This window comes from Heterodontus francisci, chromosome 4, assembly GCF_036365525.1.
Source record: "Heterodontus francisci isolate sHetFra1 chromosome 4, sHetFra1.hap1, whole genome shotgun sequence".
In the NCBI taxonomy this organism is placed as follows: Eukaryota; Metazoa; Chordata; class Chondrichthyes; order Heterodontiformes; family Heterodontidae; genus Heterodontus; species Heterodontus francisci.
Window position 1 is genome coordinate 199,856,653 of NC_090374.1, and position 15,289 is coordinate 199,871,941.

Sequence of the window (15,289 nt, forward strand, 5' to 3'; positions counted from 1 at the left end):
CAATGTGGAAAATTGCCCAGGTATGTCCTGCACACAAAAAGCAGGACAAATCCAACCCGCCTAATTACCACCCAATCAGCCTACTCTCAATCATCAGTAAAGTGATGGAAGGTGTCATCAACAGTGCCATCAAGCAGCACTTGCTTAGCAAGCAGGTGGCACAGTGGCGCAGTGGTTAGCACCGCAGCCTCACAGCTCCAGCGACCCGGGTTCAATTCTGGGTCCTGCCTGTGTGGAGTTTGCAAGTTCTCCCTGTGTCTGCGTGGGTTTCCTCCGGGTGCTCCGGTTTCCTCCCACAGCCAAAAGACTTGCAGGTTGATAGGTGAATTGGCCATTATAAATTGCCACTGGTATAGGTAGGTGGTAGGGGAATATAGGGACAGGTGAGGATGTGGTAGAAATATGGGATTAGTGTAGGATTAGTATAAATGGGTGGTTAATGGTTGGCACAGACTCGGTGGGCCGAAGGGCCTGTTTCAGTGCTGTATCTCTAAATCTAAATCTAAAAATAACCTGCTCAGTGATGCTCATTTGGGTTCCACCAGGGCCACTCAGCACCTGACCTCATTACAGCCTTGGTTCGAACGTGGACAAGAGAGCTGAACTCAAGTGGTGAGGTGAGAGTGACTGCCCTTGACATCAAGGCAGCATTTGACTGAGTATGGCATCAAGGAGCCCTTGCAAAACTGAAGTCAATGGGAATCAGGGGGAAAACTCTCCACTGGTTGGAGTCATACCTAGCGCAAAGGAAGATGGTTGTTGGAGGTCAATCATCTGAGCTCCAGGGTAGTGTCCTCGGCCCAACCATCTTCAGCTGCTTCATCAATGACCTTCCTTCAATCATAAGGTCAGAAGTGGGGATGTTCGCTGATGATTGCACAATGTTCAGCACCATTAGCCACTCCTCAGATACTGAAGCAGTCCGTGTAGAAATGCAGCAAGACCTGGACAATATGCAGGCTTGGGCTGATAAGTGGCAAGTAACATTCGCGTCACACAAGTACCAGGCAATGACCATCTCAAACAAGAGAGAATCCAACCATCTCCCCATGACATTCAATGGCATTACCATCGCTGAATATCTCACTATCAACATTCCAGGGGCTACCATTGACCAGAAACTGAACTGGACAAGCCATATAAATGCTGTGACTACAAGAGCAGGCCAGAGGCTGGGAATTCTGTGGAAAGTAACTCACCTCCTGTCTCCCCTCTACAAGGCACAAGTCAGGAGTGTGATGGAATATTCTCCACTTGCCTGGATGGGTTCAGCTCCAAAAACACTCAAGAAGCTTGACACCATCCAGGGCAAAGCAGCCTGCTTGATTGGCACCCCATCCACAAACATTCACTCCCTCCACCAGCGACGCACTGTGGCAGCAGTGTGTACCATCTACAAGATGCATTGCAGCAACTCAGCAAAGGCTCCTTAGACAGCACCTTCCAAACCCGCAATCTCTACCACCAAGAAGGACAAGAGTAGCCGATGCATGGGAACATCACCACCTTCAAGCTCCCCTCCAAGTCACACAGCATCCTGACTTGGAACTATATCGCCGTTCCTTCACTGTCGCTGGGTCAAAATCCTGGAACTCCCTTCCGAACAGCACTGTGGGTGTACCTACCTCTCTTGGACTGCAGTGGTTCAAGAAGGCAGCTCACCACCACCTTCTCAAGGGCAATTAGGGATGGGCAATAAATGCTGACTTAGCCAGCGACGCCCACATCCCATGAATGAATTTTTAAAATCTACTCTGTCCAGACCCTCCATGATTTTGAATACCTCTATCAAATCACCTCTCAGCCTTTTCTTCTCAAAGGAAAAGAGTCCCAACTTCCCCAATCTATCTTCATAACTGAAATTCTTCATCCCTGGAACCATTCTCACGAATTGTTTATGAACTCTCACCAATGTCCTCACATCTTTCCTAAAGGCAGCGCCCAATTCTGGACGCAATACTACAGCTGAGGATGCAATAGTGTCCTATATAAAGTGTACTCTATGCCCCTCCGAATGAAGCCCAGGGTACCGTATGTTTTATTAACCACTCTCACAACCTGTCCTGCCACCTTCAATGACTTGTGTGTATATGTGCATATGACCATATAGGAGCATCGGAACATAAGAAATAGGAGCAGGAGTAGGCCATTCAGCCACTCAAGCCTGCTCCGTCATTCAACTAGATCATGATTGATTTTCTACCTCAACACCATTTTCCCGCACGATCCCCATATCCCTTGATACCTTTAATATCTAGAAATCTATCAATAACTGTCTTGAATATACTCAATGACTGTGCCTCCACAGCCTGAGGAACAAGGGTTCACATACACCAATCTTTGATGATGGCAGGACAAGCTGAGAAGGCTGGTCAAAAAGCATACAGGATCCCGTATAAATAGAGGAAGTTATGTTAAACCTTTATAAATCACTGATTGAGCCTCAGGTTGAAGTGCTATGTCCAATCTGGGGACTACTTTAGCAAAGAGGTCAATGTCTTGGAGAAGCTGTAGAGAAGATTTACTAGAATGTAACCTGGGATGCGAAACTCCAATTATGTGGAGAGACTAGAGAAACTGGGGTTATTCTTCGAGCAGAGAAGTTAAGGAGGCGGTTTAATCGAAATCAAAATTATGAAGGATTTTAATAAAATAAATAAGGAGAAACGGTTTCCAATGGCAGAAGGGGAGGAGTAAAAAACGTGGGTGCAATAATTATTGGGGATTCAATTGTAAGGGGAATAGATAGGTGTTTCTGTGGCCGCAAAAGAGACTCTGGGATGGTATGTTGCCTCCTTGGTGCTAGGGTCAAGTATGTCTCAGAGCAGTTCCAGGACATTCTGAAGGGGAATGTGAACAGCCAGTGGTCGTGGTACACATTGGTACAAATGACGTAGGTAAAAAAAACGATGAGGTCCTAAAAGCAGAATATAGGGTGCTTGGAAGTAAGTTGAAAAGTAGGACCTCAAAGGTAGTGATCTCCACAAATATCCCCATCATCACTGATGGGGGAGCCCAGCACAACAATGTGAAAGATAAGGCTGAAGCATTTGCAACAATCTTCATCCAAAAGTGCCGAGTTGATGATCCATCTCGGCCTCCTCCTGAACTCCCCAGCATCACAGATGCCAGACTTGAGCCAATTCGATTCACTCCGCGTGATATCAAGAAACGACTGAAGGCACTGGATACTGCAAAAGCTATGGGCCCTGACAATATTCCGGCAATAGTACTGAAGACCTGTGCTCCAGAACTTGTCGCGCCCCTAGCCAAGCTTTTCCAGTACAGCTACAACACTGGCATCTACCCTGCAACGTGGAAAATTGCCCAGGTATGTCCTGTACACAAAAAGCAGGTCAGGTCCAACCCGGCCAATTACCGCCCCATCGGCCTACTCTCAATCATCAGTAAAGTGATGGAAGGTGTCATCAACAGTGCCATCAATTGGCACTTGCTCAGCAATAACCTGCTCAGTGACGCTCAGTTTGGGTTCCGCCAGGGCCACTCAGCTCCTGACCTCATTGCAGCCTTAGTTCAAACATGGACAAAAGAGCTGAACTCAAGAGGTGAGGTGAGAGTGACTGCCCTTGACATCAAGGCAGCATTTGATTGAGTATGGCATCAAGGAGCCCGAGCAAAACTGCGGTCAATGGGAATCAGGGGGAAACCCTCCGCTGGCTGGAATCATAACGAGCGCAAAGGAAGATGGTTGTGGTTGTTGGAGGTCAATCATCTGAGCTCCAGGACATCACTGCAGGAGTTCCTCAGGGTAGTGTCCGAGTCCCAACCATCTTCAGCTGCTTCATCAATGACCTTCCTTCAATCATAAAGGTCAGAAGTGGGGATGTTCGCTGATGATTGCACAATGTTCAGCACCATTCACGACTCCTCAGATACTGAAGCGGTCCGTGTAGAAATGCAGCAAGACCTGGACAATATCCAGGCTTGGGCTGATAAGTGGCAAGTAACATTCGCGCCACACTAGTGCCAGGCAATGACCATCTCCAACAAGAGAGAATCTAACCATCTCCCCTTGACATTCAACCCCATTACCATCGCTGAATCCCCCACTATCAACATCCTAGGGGCTACCATTGACCAGAAACTGAACTGGAGTAGCCATATAAATACCATGGCTACAAGAGCAGGTCAGAGGCTAGGAATCCTGTGGCGAGTAACTCATCTCCTGACTCCCCAAAGCCTGTCCACCATCTACAAGGCACAAGTCAGGAGTGTGATGGAATACTCTCCACTTGCCTGGATGGGTGCAGCTCCAACAACACTCAAGAAGTTCGACACCATTCAGGACAAAGCAGCCCGCCTGATTGGCACCACGTCTACAAGCATTCACTCCCTCCACCACTGACGCACAGTAGCAGCAGTGTGTACCATCTACAAGATGCACTGCAGCAATGCACCAAGGCTCCTTCGACAGCACCTTCCAAACCCGCGACCTCTACCAGCTCGAAGGACAACGGCAGCAAATACATGGGAACACCACCACCTGCAAGTTCCCCTCCAAGTCACACACCATCCTGACTTGGAACTATATCGCCGTTCCTTCACTGTCGCTGGGTCAAAATCCTGGAACTCCCTTCCTAACAGCACTGTGGGTATACCTACCCCAAATGGACTGCAGCAGTTCAAGAAGGCAGCTCACCACCACCTTTTCAAGGGCAATTAGGGATGGGCAATAAATGCTGGCCTGGCCAGCATCGCCCACATCCCATGAATGAATTTTTTTAAAAAGTGCCACGTGCTAGTCAGAATAGAAATAGCAGGATATATCGGATGAATATGTGGCTGAAGAGATGGTGTGAAGGGGAGGGTTTTAGATTCCTGGGGGACTGGGACCGGTTCTGGGGGAGGTGGGACCAGTACAAACTGGATGGGTTACACCTGGGTAGGATATCCTCGGGGGAGTATTTGCTAGAGTGGTTGGGGAGGGTTTAAACTAAAATGGCAGGGGGATGGGAACCTTTGCCAGGAGTCAGAGGAGGGGGGATCAAAGAGAAGAACATAAGAAAGTAAGGGGAATAAGAAAAGTGATAGGCAGAGAAATCAAGGGCCAGAATCAAACAGGGACACAGTGAAAAATATTGGGATAAGGACAAGTAATGTTAAAAAGACAAGCCTTAAGGCTTTGTGCCTTAACGCGCAGAGCATTCACAATAAAGTGGATGAATTAATTGCGCAAATAGATGTTAGCGGGTGTGATATAGTCAGGATTACGGAGACATGGCTGCAAGGTGACCAGGGATGGGAAATGAACATCCAGGGATATTCAGTATTTAGGAAGGACAGACGAAAAGCAAAAGGCGGTGGAGTCGCATTGCTGGTTAAAGAGGAAATTAACGCAATAGTGAAGAAAGATATTAGCTCTGACGATGTGGAATCTGTATGGGTAGAGCTGAGAAACACTAAGGGGCAAAAAACGTTAGTGAGGGTTGTATATAGAGCCCCAAACTGTAGCAGTGATGTTGGGAATGGCATTAAACAGGAAATTATAAATGCATGCAATAAAGGAACATCTGTAATTATGGCTGAATTTAATCTGCATGTAGATTGGGCAAATGAAATTGGTCACAATACTGTTGAGGAGGAATTCTTGGAGTGTATATGGGATGGTTTTCTGGACCAATACGTTGAGGAACCAACTAGAGAACAGGCCATCCTCGACTGGGTATTGTGTAATGATAGAGGAACAATTGACAATCTAGTGGTGCGAGACCCTTTGGGGACGAGCAACCATAATATGATAGAATTCTTCATCAACATGGAGAGTGACGTAGTTGATTCTGAGACAAGGGTCCTGAATCTTAGTAAAGGAAACTACGAAGGTATGAGGCGCGATTTGGCCATGACGGATTGGGAAACATTACTGAAAGGGATGACGGTGGATAGGCAAAGGCAAATATTTAAAGAGTGCATGGATGAACTGCAACAATTGTTTATCCCTGTCTGGCGCAAAAGTAAAACAGGAAAGGTAGCCAAATCATGGCTTACAAGGGAAATTAGAGATAGCATTAGATCCAAGGAAAAGGCATATAAATTTGCCAGGAAAAAGAACAGACCTGAGGATTGGCAGCAGTTCAGAATTCAGCAAAGGAGGACCAAGGGATTGATTAAGAGGGGAAAATACAGTATGAGAGCAAGCTTGCGGGCAACATAAAAAGCGACTGTAAAAGTTTCTATAAGTATGTGAAGAGAAAAAGATTGGTGAAGACAAATGTTTCAGTCAGAAACAGGGGAATTTATAATGGGGAATAAAGAAATGGCTGACCAACTAAATGTATACTTTGGTTCTGTCTTCACAAAGGAGGACACAAATATCATACCAGAAATGTTGGGTAACACAGGGTTTAGTGAGAGAGAGGAACTGAAAGAAATCAATATTAGTAGAGAAATGGTATTGGGGTAACTAATGGGATTGAAGGCTGATAAATCCCCAGGGCCTGATGGTATGCATCCCAGAGTACTTAAGGAAGTGGCCCTAGAAATAGTGGATGCATTGGTGGTCACATTCCAAGATTCTATCAACTCTGGAACAGTTCCTACAGATTGGAGGGTAGCTAATATAACCCCACTATTTAAAAAGGGAGGTAGAGAGAAAGCAGGGAATTATAGACCAGTCAGCCTGACTTCGGTAGTGGGGAAAATTCTAAAGTCCATTATCAAAGATTTTATAGCAGAGCACTTGGAGAACAGTGGTAGAATCGGACAGAGTCAGCATGGATTTACGAAAGGGAAATCATGCTGGGCGGCACAGTGGCGCAGTGGTTAGCACCGCAGCCTCACAGCTCCAGCGACCCGGGTTCAATTCTGGGTACTGCCTGTGTGGAGTTTGCAAGTTCTCCCTGTGTCTGCGTGGGTTTTCTCCGGGTGCTCCGGTTTCCTCCCACAAGCCAAAAGACTTGCAGGTTGGTAGGTAAATTGGCCATTACAAATTGTCCCTAGTATAGGTAGGTGGTAGGGAAATATAGGGACAGGTGGGGATGTGGTAGGAATACGGGATTAGTGTAGGATCAGTATAAATGGGTGGTTGATGGTCGGCACAGACTCGGTGGGCCGAAGGGCCTGTTTCAGTGCTGTATCTCTGAAAACTAAAACTAAATCTACCAGAATCCTTCGAGGATGTAACTAGTAGAGTTGATGAGGGAGAGCCAGTGGATGTGGTTTATTTGGACTTTCAGAAGGTTTTCGACAAAGTCCCACATTAGAGATTAGCATGCAAAATTAAAATTAAAGATTGGGGGTAGTGTATTGCGATGGACAGAAAATTGGTTGGCAGACAGGAAACAAAGAGTAGGAATAAATGGGACTTTTTCAGAATGGCAAGCAGTGACTAGTGGGGTACTGCAGGGATCAGTGCTCGGACCCCAGCTATTCACAATATATATTAATGATTTAGATGAGGGAACTGAATATAATATCTCCAAATTTGCAGATAACACAAAACTGGGTGGGAGGGTGAGTTGTGAGGAGGATGCAGAGAGGCTTCAGGGTGATTTGGACAAGTTGAGAGAGTGGGCTAATGCATGGCAGATGCAGTATAATGTGGATAAATGTGAGGTTATCCACTTTGGTAGCAAAAACAGAAAGGCAGATTATCTGAACTGAGAGAGGGGAATATGCAGCGAGACCTGGGTGTTCTCGTCCACCAGTCGCTGAAGGTAAGCATGCAGGCGCAACAGGCGGTAAAAAAGGCAAATGGTATCTTGGCCTTCATAGCGAGAGGTTTGAGTACAGAAGCAGGGATGTCTTGCTGCAATTACACAGGGCCTTGGTGAGGCCATACCTGGAATATTGTGTGCAGTTTTAGTCTCCTTATCTGAGGAAGGATGTTCTTGCTATAGAGTGAGTGCATCAAAGGTTTACTAGACTGATTCCTGGGATGGTGGGACTGACATATGAGGAGAGATTGAGTTGGTTAGCATTATATTCGCTGGAGGTCGGAAGAGTGAGGGGGGAATCTCATAGAAACCTGTAAAATTCTAACAGGACTTGGCAGGGTAGCTGCAAGAAGGATGTTTGTTCCCGATGGTGGGAGAGTCCAGAACCAGGGGTCATAGTCTAAGGATACGGGGTAAACCTTTCAGGACTGAGATGAGGAGAAATTTCTTCATCCAGACAGTGGTGAGCCTGTGGAATTCAGTACCACAGAAAGCAGTTGAGGCCAAAACATTGAATGTTTTCAAAAAGGAGTTAGATATAGCTCTTGGGTCTAAAGGGATCAAAAAGTATGGGGCAAAAGCAGGAATAGGCTCTTGAGTTGGATGATCAGCCATGATCATAATGAATGGCGAAGCAGGCTCGAAGGGCCAAATGGCCTACTCCTGCTCCTATTTTCTATGTTTCTATGTAACCAGAGGTCACAGATTAATGGCAAAAGAACCAGAGGTGACATGATGGGAAAAAAATTACACAGCAAATTCTTATGATCTGCATGCACTGCCTGAAAGAGTAGTGGAAGCAGATTTGATAATTTTCAATTCCCTTTGGAAATGGAAAAAATTACCAAGTTATGGTGAAAAAGAAAACAAATGGACCCTAATTAGATAGCTCTTTCAAAGAGCCAAACAGGCACGATGGGCCAAGTAGCCTCCTTCTGCAAGATCAGAAAAAAGGTCAAAAAATACATTTCTCTCAACCGCAGATTAAATAAGGCACAAACGAAACAAAGCAAAAAAGTTTCATAGATATAAATTTTTACAGGGTAGAGCTCACTATAAAGCATTTTGTTCTCATCTCTGTAGATTTGTATTGCATTACTTTCCAATTTTCAGTGCAGATCTAGATCGTAATTAAATTTTCTGCAAAAAATGCTTTTTCTATGTTTAAAAAACTATTTAATCTTGCTGGTTTTTAAAAATGTAACCAAATCAATCAGGGATGGTGCGGAGAAAAATACAGAACAACAGAATTTGGGTTGTCTCGTGGAGAGGTTCCAGTTGCACAAAGAGGTTTACGCACCGTGACCGTAAGCAAATAAGCCATGACCTTTCAGCTTTACAAAAGCCACAGAAAGTGATAAAGGGGTTGCTTATCTGAATCATTCAACAATAATTAAATAACAATGACCAGAACTAATCGAAACCCATTGAACTGTAACCCAACACAAGTGTCTGCTTTCATGAGGAGAGAAAAATCAGAGGGAAAATAAGAGGAAAAAAAATACATTGCACTGGCACATAGCTGGGATTTTTCAGAATCTGCTAGCGACCAATCTGAGGTCTGTTTTGTTTAATCTCAAAATCTCTACTACATTTTCGTTCCATGGATGTTTTTCAACTGTGTCAGAATTGTGTCCGCTTTAAGCTGGTTCTTGCTGATTGGCAGCAGCCTGTTTTGATAGTGACTCGAACTTGACATTCCCCCTTGACTGGAGCAAATCTAGTGGGACTAGAATTCTGTCCTTTCACGGAGGTGTATCACTGGCCAAATTGTGAGCCATGGGGTCACTTACATTTTGATGCAGACTCCAAAGAGGAGCCAAATTTGAAGCAGCATGTCTTATGAGGCTTTCCACAAAGGGAGGATACAGGCCATCCCCCTGCCCAGAGGACGTGCCTTTTTTAAAACATTTTCTGGCTCATCTTTGCCATGTGTTATGCCATGCTCTGTTCGTATTTGCACAGGCCCAAGCACCTTCAAAAATTTCTTCAACTTCGTTTGTGACCCCAGAAAGCTGAGTGTCTGGACCTAACTGTCAACTCTTGCATCCAGCATTCAAATGTTGCAAATGCTGAAAAATAACTTGGAGATCGTATTTCCCGCATTCACATTTTTTAATATATGCCTACCCACAATCAGTGAGCACAATTTGCGCTGCCTGACTTAACCATTGGGAACTAGTAGGAGCCACACAGATGCAGACACATGATGATAGACATTCCTCAACATTTTTTTGTCCCAGATCAGGGATAAATTGGCTAGAATTAGTGCTAAATTAGACTATTACATCGATGAGAATCACCAAAGGCTCTTATCAATGTAAATAATGCAAATTGAGTTTCTTTTATTCCTTCACGTCTTTCAATTACATTTGAGAAAATATGCAAGATTGGGGCCAACACTGGAGAATGGAAGTTTTCTCGCCGTGCTGTTGAGCACGTGAGAATAGATCACAGCTCACTCAACTGATAGCAACAAATGATTTGGATTGTCACGGAACTGTATTTATTTTCTCCTTGGATTAAAAACAGTGTGCATTCTGTTTAAAAACAGTGTGCCTTTAAAAACTAAGAGGCACATTACCTAGGCAACAGCAGGAGAGTGAGGTCACATAGTATAATGTTTCAATTTAACTGTGTGGAAAAACTAGCAAAAACCAGTTTTAAGAGATACCAGCGAAGCGTGCTTACTCAAGGAAAGAGCTGTCTATTTCTCTCAGCAGAAATTCTACAATGAGCTACAGGCCTTGTTAACTGCCTCAGGTGGAAAAACCCTTTGAAGGGACCATTTGTATTTCTGGAGGTAGCAAAATTTCTTTTCTTTACTTCCAATCTAAGAGTCTTTGCTTCAAGATTAACTCTTGATTGATTGTGTTTGCTGGAATTCGCAGTAAAGTTTCAACTGAGATACTGCCGATTTTTTTTAACATTCAAGTAGACCTACTGCTGTGCTCATCGTTGAAAGAATTGTGTGACGCCTGCTGCAGCCGAATGTCTATCTACTAATGAGACGGTTTCATCAAATCCACGTGGGGACTTCGAGTGGCATTTGATTATTTTTACACTAGGATATCTCACTCATCAGGAATGTAACCCACAAAGACTAACAACCCAGATATTTATTTTTATTCTCAAGAAACAGCTAATTTTTAAAATATCATTCTTTCAAAAAAAAATGTTAACCATTGATTTTTGAGTGTGTGTGTGTGAATGGGGAGTTAGGTTAAAATAAGAAGTTATAAGGTCTTTAGACATAGATTTATCTTAATAGCGTTTAAGATTTAGTGTTTAATAAATAGTTAATTCGTTGTTGTCTAAAGGTTTGGTCTGTTTTATTCTGGGGGTTACTAGAGTGTTTAATCTGGCTGTTTTCCAGTTGGGTGGGAACACTTTAATAATATGCTGCAACCAGTGGACTGATAGGACTGAATTGACAGTGCTTTGCTCCCGCCTCGGTCCTAACAGGATCGTCTGCACATGATCTTATCGTAGCTACAGCAGATTAAATTTTCAACAATAATAAGCCTTTGAGGAGACAGAAACTGAGATGTTTGTTTCAACGGAGTATAGTTTATTAAGCTCACAGCTTGGCTTTGCCCTGGGCTTGAATGAATGGCTGTAGGTAGGCTTCTTTTTTTCAGGGAATGGGTGGTAGTGGACTCTGATGGAAGTTCCATGTAGAAGCTGAATGCCACACATGCAGATTAGCACAGGTGCTTCAGTCATATAAAAGCAAAATACTGCGGATGCTGGAAATCTGAAACAAAAACAAGAAATGCTGGAATCACTCAGCAGGTCTGGCAGCATCTGTGGAAAGAGAAGCAGAGTTAACGAAGAAGGGTCACTGACTCGAAACGTTAACTCTGCTTCTCTTTCCACAGATGCTGCCAGACCTGCTGAGTGATTCCAGCATTTCTTGTTTTTGCTTCAGTCATATGTTTGTTGTGAAGATAGCTGCACTCTGCCATAGAGCGCTTATGCAAACAATAGCAGGAGATACACTAGCCTATATTTAGCAGGACAGCTGACTCTCCAACATGGTTGGGCTCTTTGTAGCTAGACTGTCTGGTCCTTGTGGTCTCCATCAAGAATGGCTAGAAGGGAAGACACAGCCAGCAAGAATGGAGAAGGGTGCCTTTCTGACTGTATCCCTCCCTGGACACTTGCGTAGACTTGGATAACGAGCCGGAGCTTTTTGCAGCTCAACACCAGCAGAATTGAATCTATTTTACTCAATTCCCATTCGAAATTTTGCATCTTGGCCCATGATCCTATCTCCTTTCCTGGTCCCAGCCACTTTCCTGACTGCTCACTCAGACTCAACTTGACAGTGCAACAGTATACTGCTCAAACCTGAGCTTTAAATGCACTATTTAACCAAGGCTACCTGCTGCCACTTAGCTATGTAACTGTAGCCAGAGAATCATCTGCAGTCACCTCTGGTGTCCCATAACAATCTATCCTTGGCCCCCACTTATTTCTCATGTAGATACTGCTCCTTGTCAACTTCATCCAAAAACATAGCGTACACTGGTGACCAATGTTCCCTGTAAGCTGCATGGCCGCACAGCAACGCAGGAGTCCCTGCGCAGACTGAGCACAAGTTGACCTCTTTAAGTTACCACACGTGCGCAGCTGTGCAAAGAAACTTAAAGGGGCTGCGGACTTAAATAAATCACCCACATACTCCAAAAAAAAATTAGAGGGCAAGTTGCTGATGACACCCAGATCTACCTCCCCACCACCTCTCTCGATTCCTTTATTATCTCTAGATCATTAGACAGCTTATCCGACATCTAGAATTGAATGCGCAGAAATTTATTCCAATTAAATATTGGGAAAACCAAAGCCATTGTCTTCGGTCCCCGTGACAAACAACTTATCCGAGCCACCAACTCCACCCCACTCCCCAACACCTGTCTGAGACTGAACCAGACCTATTGCAATCTTGCTGGTATATGTGACCTCAAGATGAGCTTCTGACAGTATATCCGTGCCATCACTAATGCCGCCTATTTCCACCTTCATAACATTGCCCGACTCTGCTCCTGCCTCAGTTCAGCTGTTGCTGAGACCCTCATCCATGCCTTTGCTACATCTAGACTTGACTATTCCAATGTACACTTGGCTAGTCTTTCCATGTTCTACCCTCCATAAACTTGGAGGTCATTTAAACCTGTCGCCATGTCCGAAATTGCATCAAGTCCCATTCACCCATCACCTCTGTGTTTGCTGACCTACATTGGCTCTTGGTTATACAACATCGTGATTTTACAATTCTCATCCTTGTTTTCAAATCTGTCCAAGGCCTCGCCCCACCCTATCTCTGTAATCTCCTGCATCCCCAGAGATATCTGTGATCCTCTAATTCTGGCCTTTTGAGCATCCTCAATTTTAATTGCTCTGCCACTTTTGGCCATGCCTTCAGCTGCCAAGGTCCTGGGATTCCCTCCTTAACACTCTACGCCTCTCTATCTCTCCTTCCTTCTTTAAGACGATCACTAAATATCCTCCTTAGGCCCAGCTTTTGGTCATCTTCCCCAATATCTCCTTAAGTGACTCGGTGTCAAATTTGATTTTATAATACTCCTGTGATATGCCTTGGGACTCATATTTCCAAAGCACATTTAACATTAATACAAGTTGTTGTTGAAATATCACTATTCCAAACTCACCTCCATTACCACTAAAAATTTCATCCATAGTTTCAGCACCTCAAAATTCAACTTTTCCACTTCCCTCTGTGCAAGCCTTCGGAACATTATCTGATATAAATTCCAACTTATCCAAACCTCTGCCGCTGTATCCTCTCCCTCACTAGGTTCCCCTCACCTATCATCCATGTTTACGTCAACTCGATTAGTTTCTAAATTTTCATTACTCTTGCTTAAATCCAACCTTCACCTGTGGAGTATGTTGTTACATTAAAAGCAGTAGATAAATCTCCTACATTACAACAGTGATTACACTTCAAAAGTACGTTGTTGACTGCAAAACCTGTTGGAATATCCTGAAGATCAGGGAAAGCACTATATCAGTACAAGTCTTTCTTTCTTTAAATGCAAGTTGTTAGTTTTTATTCAGCCTCCTTACAAAATAATTTTTATTGATAGGTAGTAGATGATGACCAAATGATAACCTGATATTGCATTAAACTGTAAAAGGGACAGAAACTTTTTATTCACACTCGCCACATCAAAGAACTGTTCATTCGTATATGTTTACTTGAGCTACATTTCAGTAAGAAGATTAAATCTAAGGTAGATAATCTTAATATATTCAATTCTTAGGAGTAAGAATTTTGTTATTTTTGGTTAGGATCAGCAGTGCTACAAGTCTACAATGTACTTACTATACTATGCTCAGTGATGGTCAATGTTAGAGCTGAAACTAAGAGTAATAGTGCATCCAATACTCAAAATAAGCCAGCTTTTGTCATATCCTTTATGCAAAATTAGCTCTTACCTGATCTTTCAGCTGCTGAACGGAGTTCTGCAGATTCAGGATCTGGTTGAAGAGTGGGCTCTGTAGCACAGATCTCAATAAGCTCAGTCTCTCTTCGTTTGTCACATCCCCTCTTTCTCGTAACTTTACCTGTAACCGCTCCACAGCCTGCAAAGCTCGCTGAGTATCTACAAGTACAATTAATTTGGGTGTAAAATTCATCAAAATAATATGAATCTATATTATACAATGGTATAATACATTCAGTATCTAGAAACATAGGTGCACAGATATAATCTGATCGATGCCTCATCAATCCTCCCAAGAGATGTAGTCATAGCACAATTGCATATTTGGAGTGAGTTTTATTGCTCCTTTGTTTATATATTTGCAAATTTCATTTCACAATGAATGCTGACATAGACGAGCTAGCTTGATGGAGTCACTAATCCAACCATCAAGGCAAACAGATATGTACAATACAAAACAAAAAGTCCTTCTTATTTGGTATGGAGAGGCAAGTGTGGGACTTTCACATACCTTACATGGAATATTACTTACCTGGCCTCAGGGCAGATAGCTAGGATGATCAAATCATAGAATGATACAGCACAGAAAGTGGCTATTTGGCCCATTTGCCTGTGCCAGCTCTTTAATGCAGCTATCCAATTATTCCCACTCCCCTGCTCTTAGAACATAGAACATTACAGCGCAGTACAGGCCCTTCGGCCCTCGATGTTGCGCCGACCTGTGAAACCATCTGACCTACACTATTCCATTTTCATCCATATGTCTATCCAATGACCACTTAAATGCCCTTAAAGTTGGCGAGTCCACTACTGTTGCAGGCAGGGCGTTCCACGCCCCTACTACTCTCTGAGTAAAGAAACTACCTCTAACATCTGTCCTATATCTATCACCCCTCAACTTAAAGCTATGTCCCCTCGTGTTTGTCATCACCATCCGGGGAAATAGACTCTCACTATCCACCCTATCTAACCCTCTGATTATCTTATATGTCTCTATTAAGTCACCTCTCCTCCTCCTTCTCTCTAACGAAAACAATCTCAAGTCCCTCAGCCTTTCCTCGTAAGACCTTCGCTCTATACCAGGCAACATCCTAGTAAATCTCCTCTGCACCCTTTCCAAAGCTTCCACATCCTTCCTATAAT

The 15,289-nt window shown here is 43.8% G+C and overlaps 1 protein-coding gene across 14 annotated transcripts in view; it reads right to left on the reverse strand.

Annotated features, from left to right (window-relative positions):
• Nucleotides 1-15,289, reverse strand: part of LOC137369472 (multiple PDZ domain protein) — a 419,370-nt gene that overhangs the window by 342,989 nt on the left and 61,092 nt on the right. For all 14 annotated transcript variants that reach the window (XM_068030740.1, XM_068030727.1, XM_068030738.1 and 11 more), the window contains exon 3: nt 14,139-14,305. In XM_068030740.1, coding sequence (XP_067886841.1) covers nt 14,139-14,305 — 167 coding nt within the window. The remainder of the gene's footprint in view (nt 1-14,138; nt 14,306-15,289) is intronic.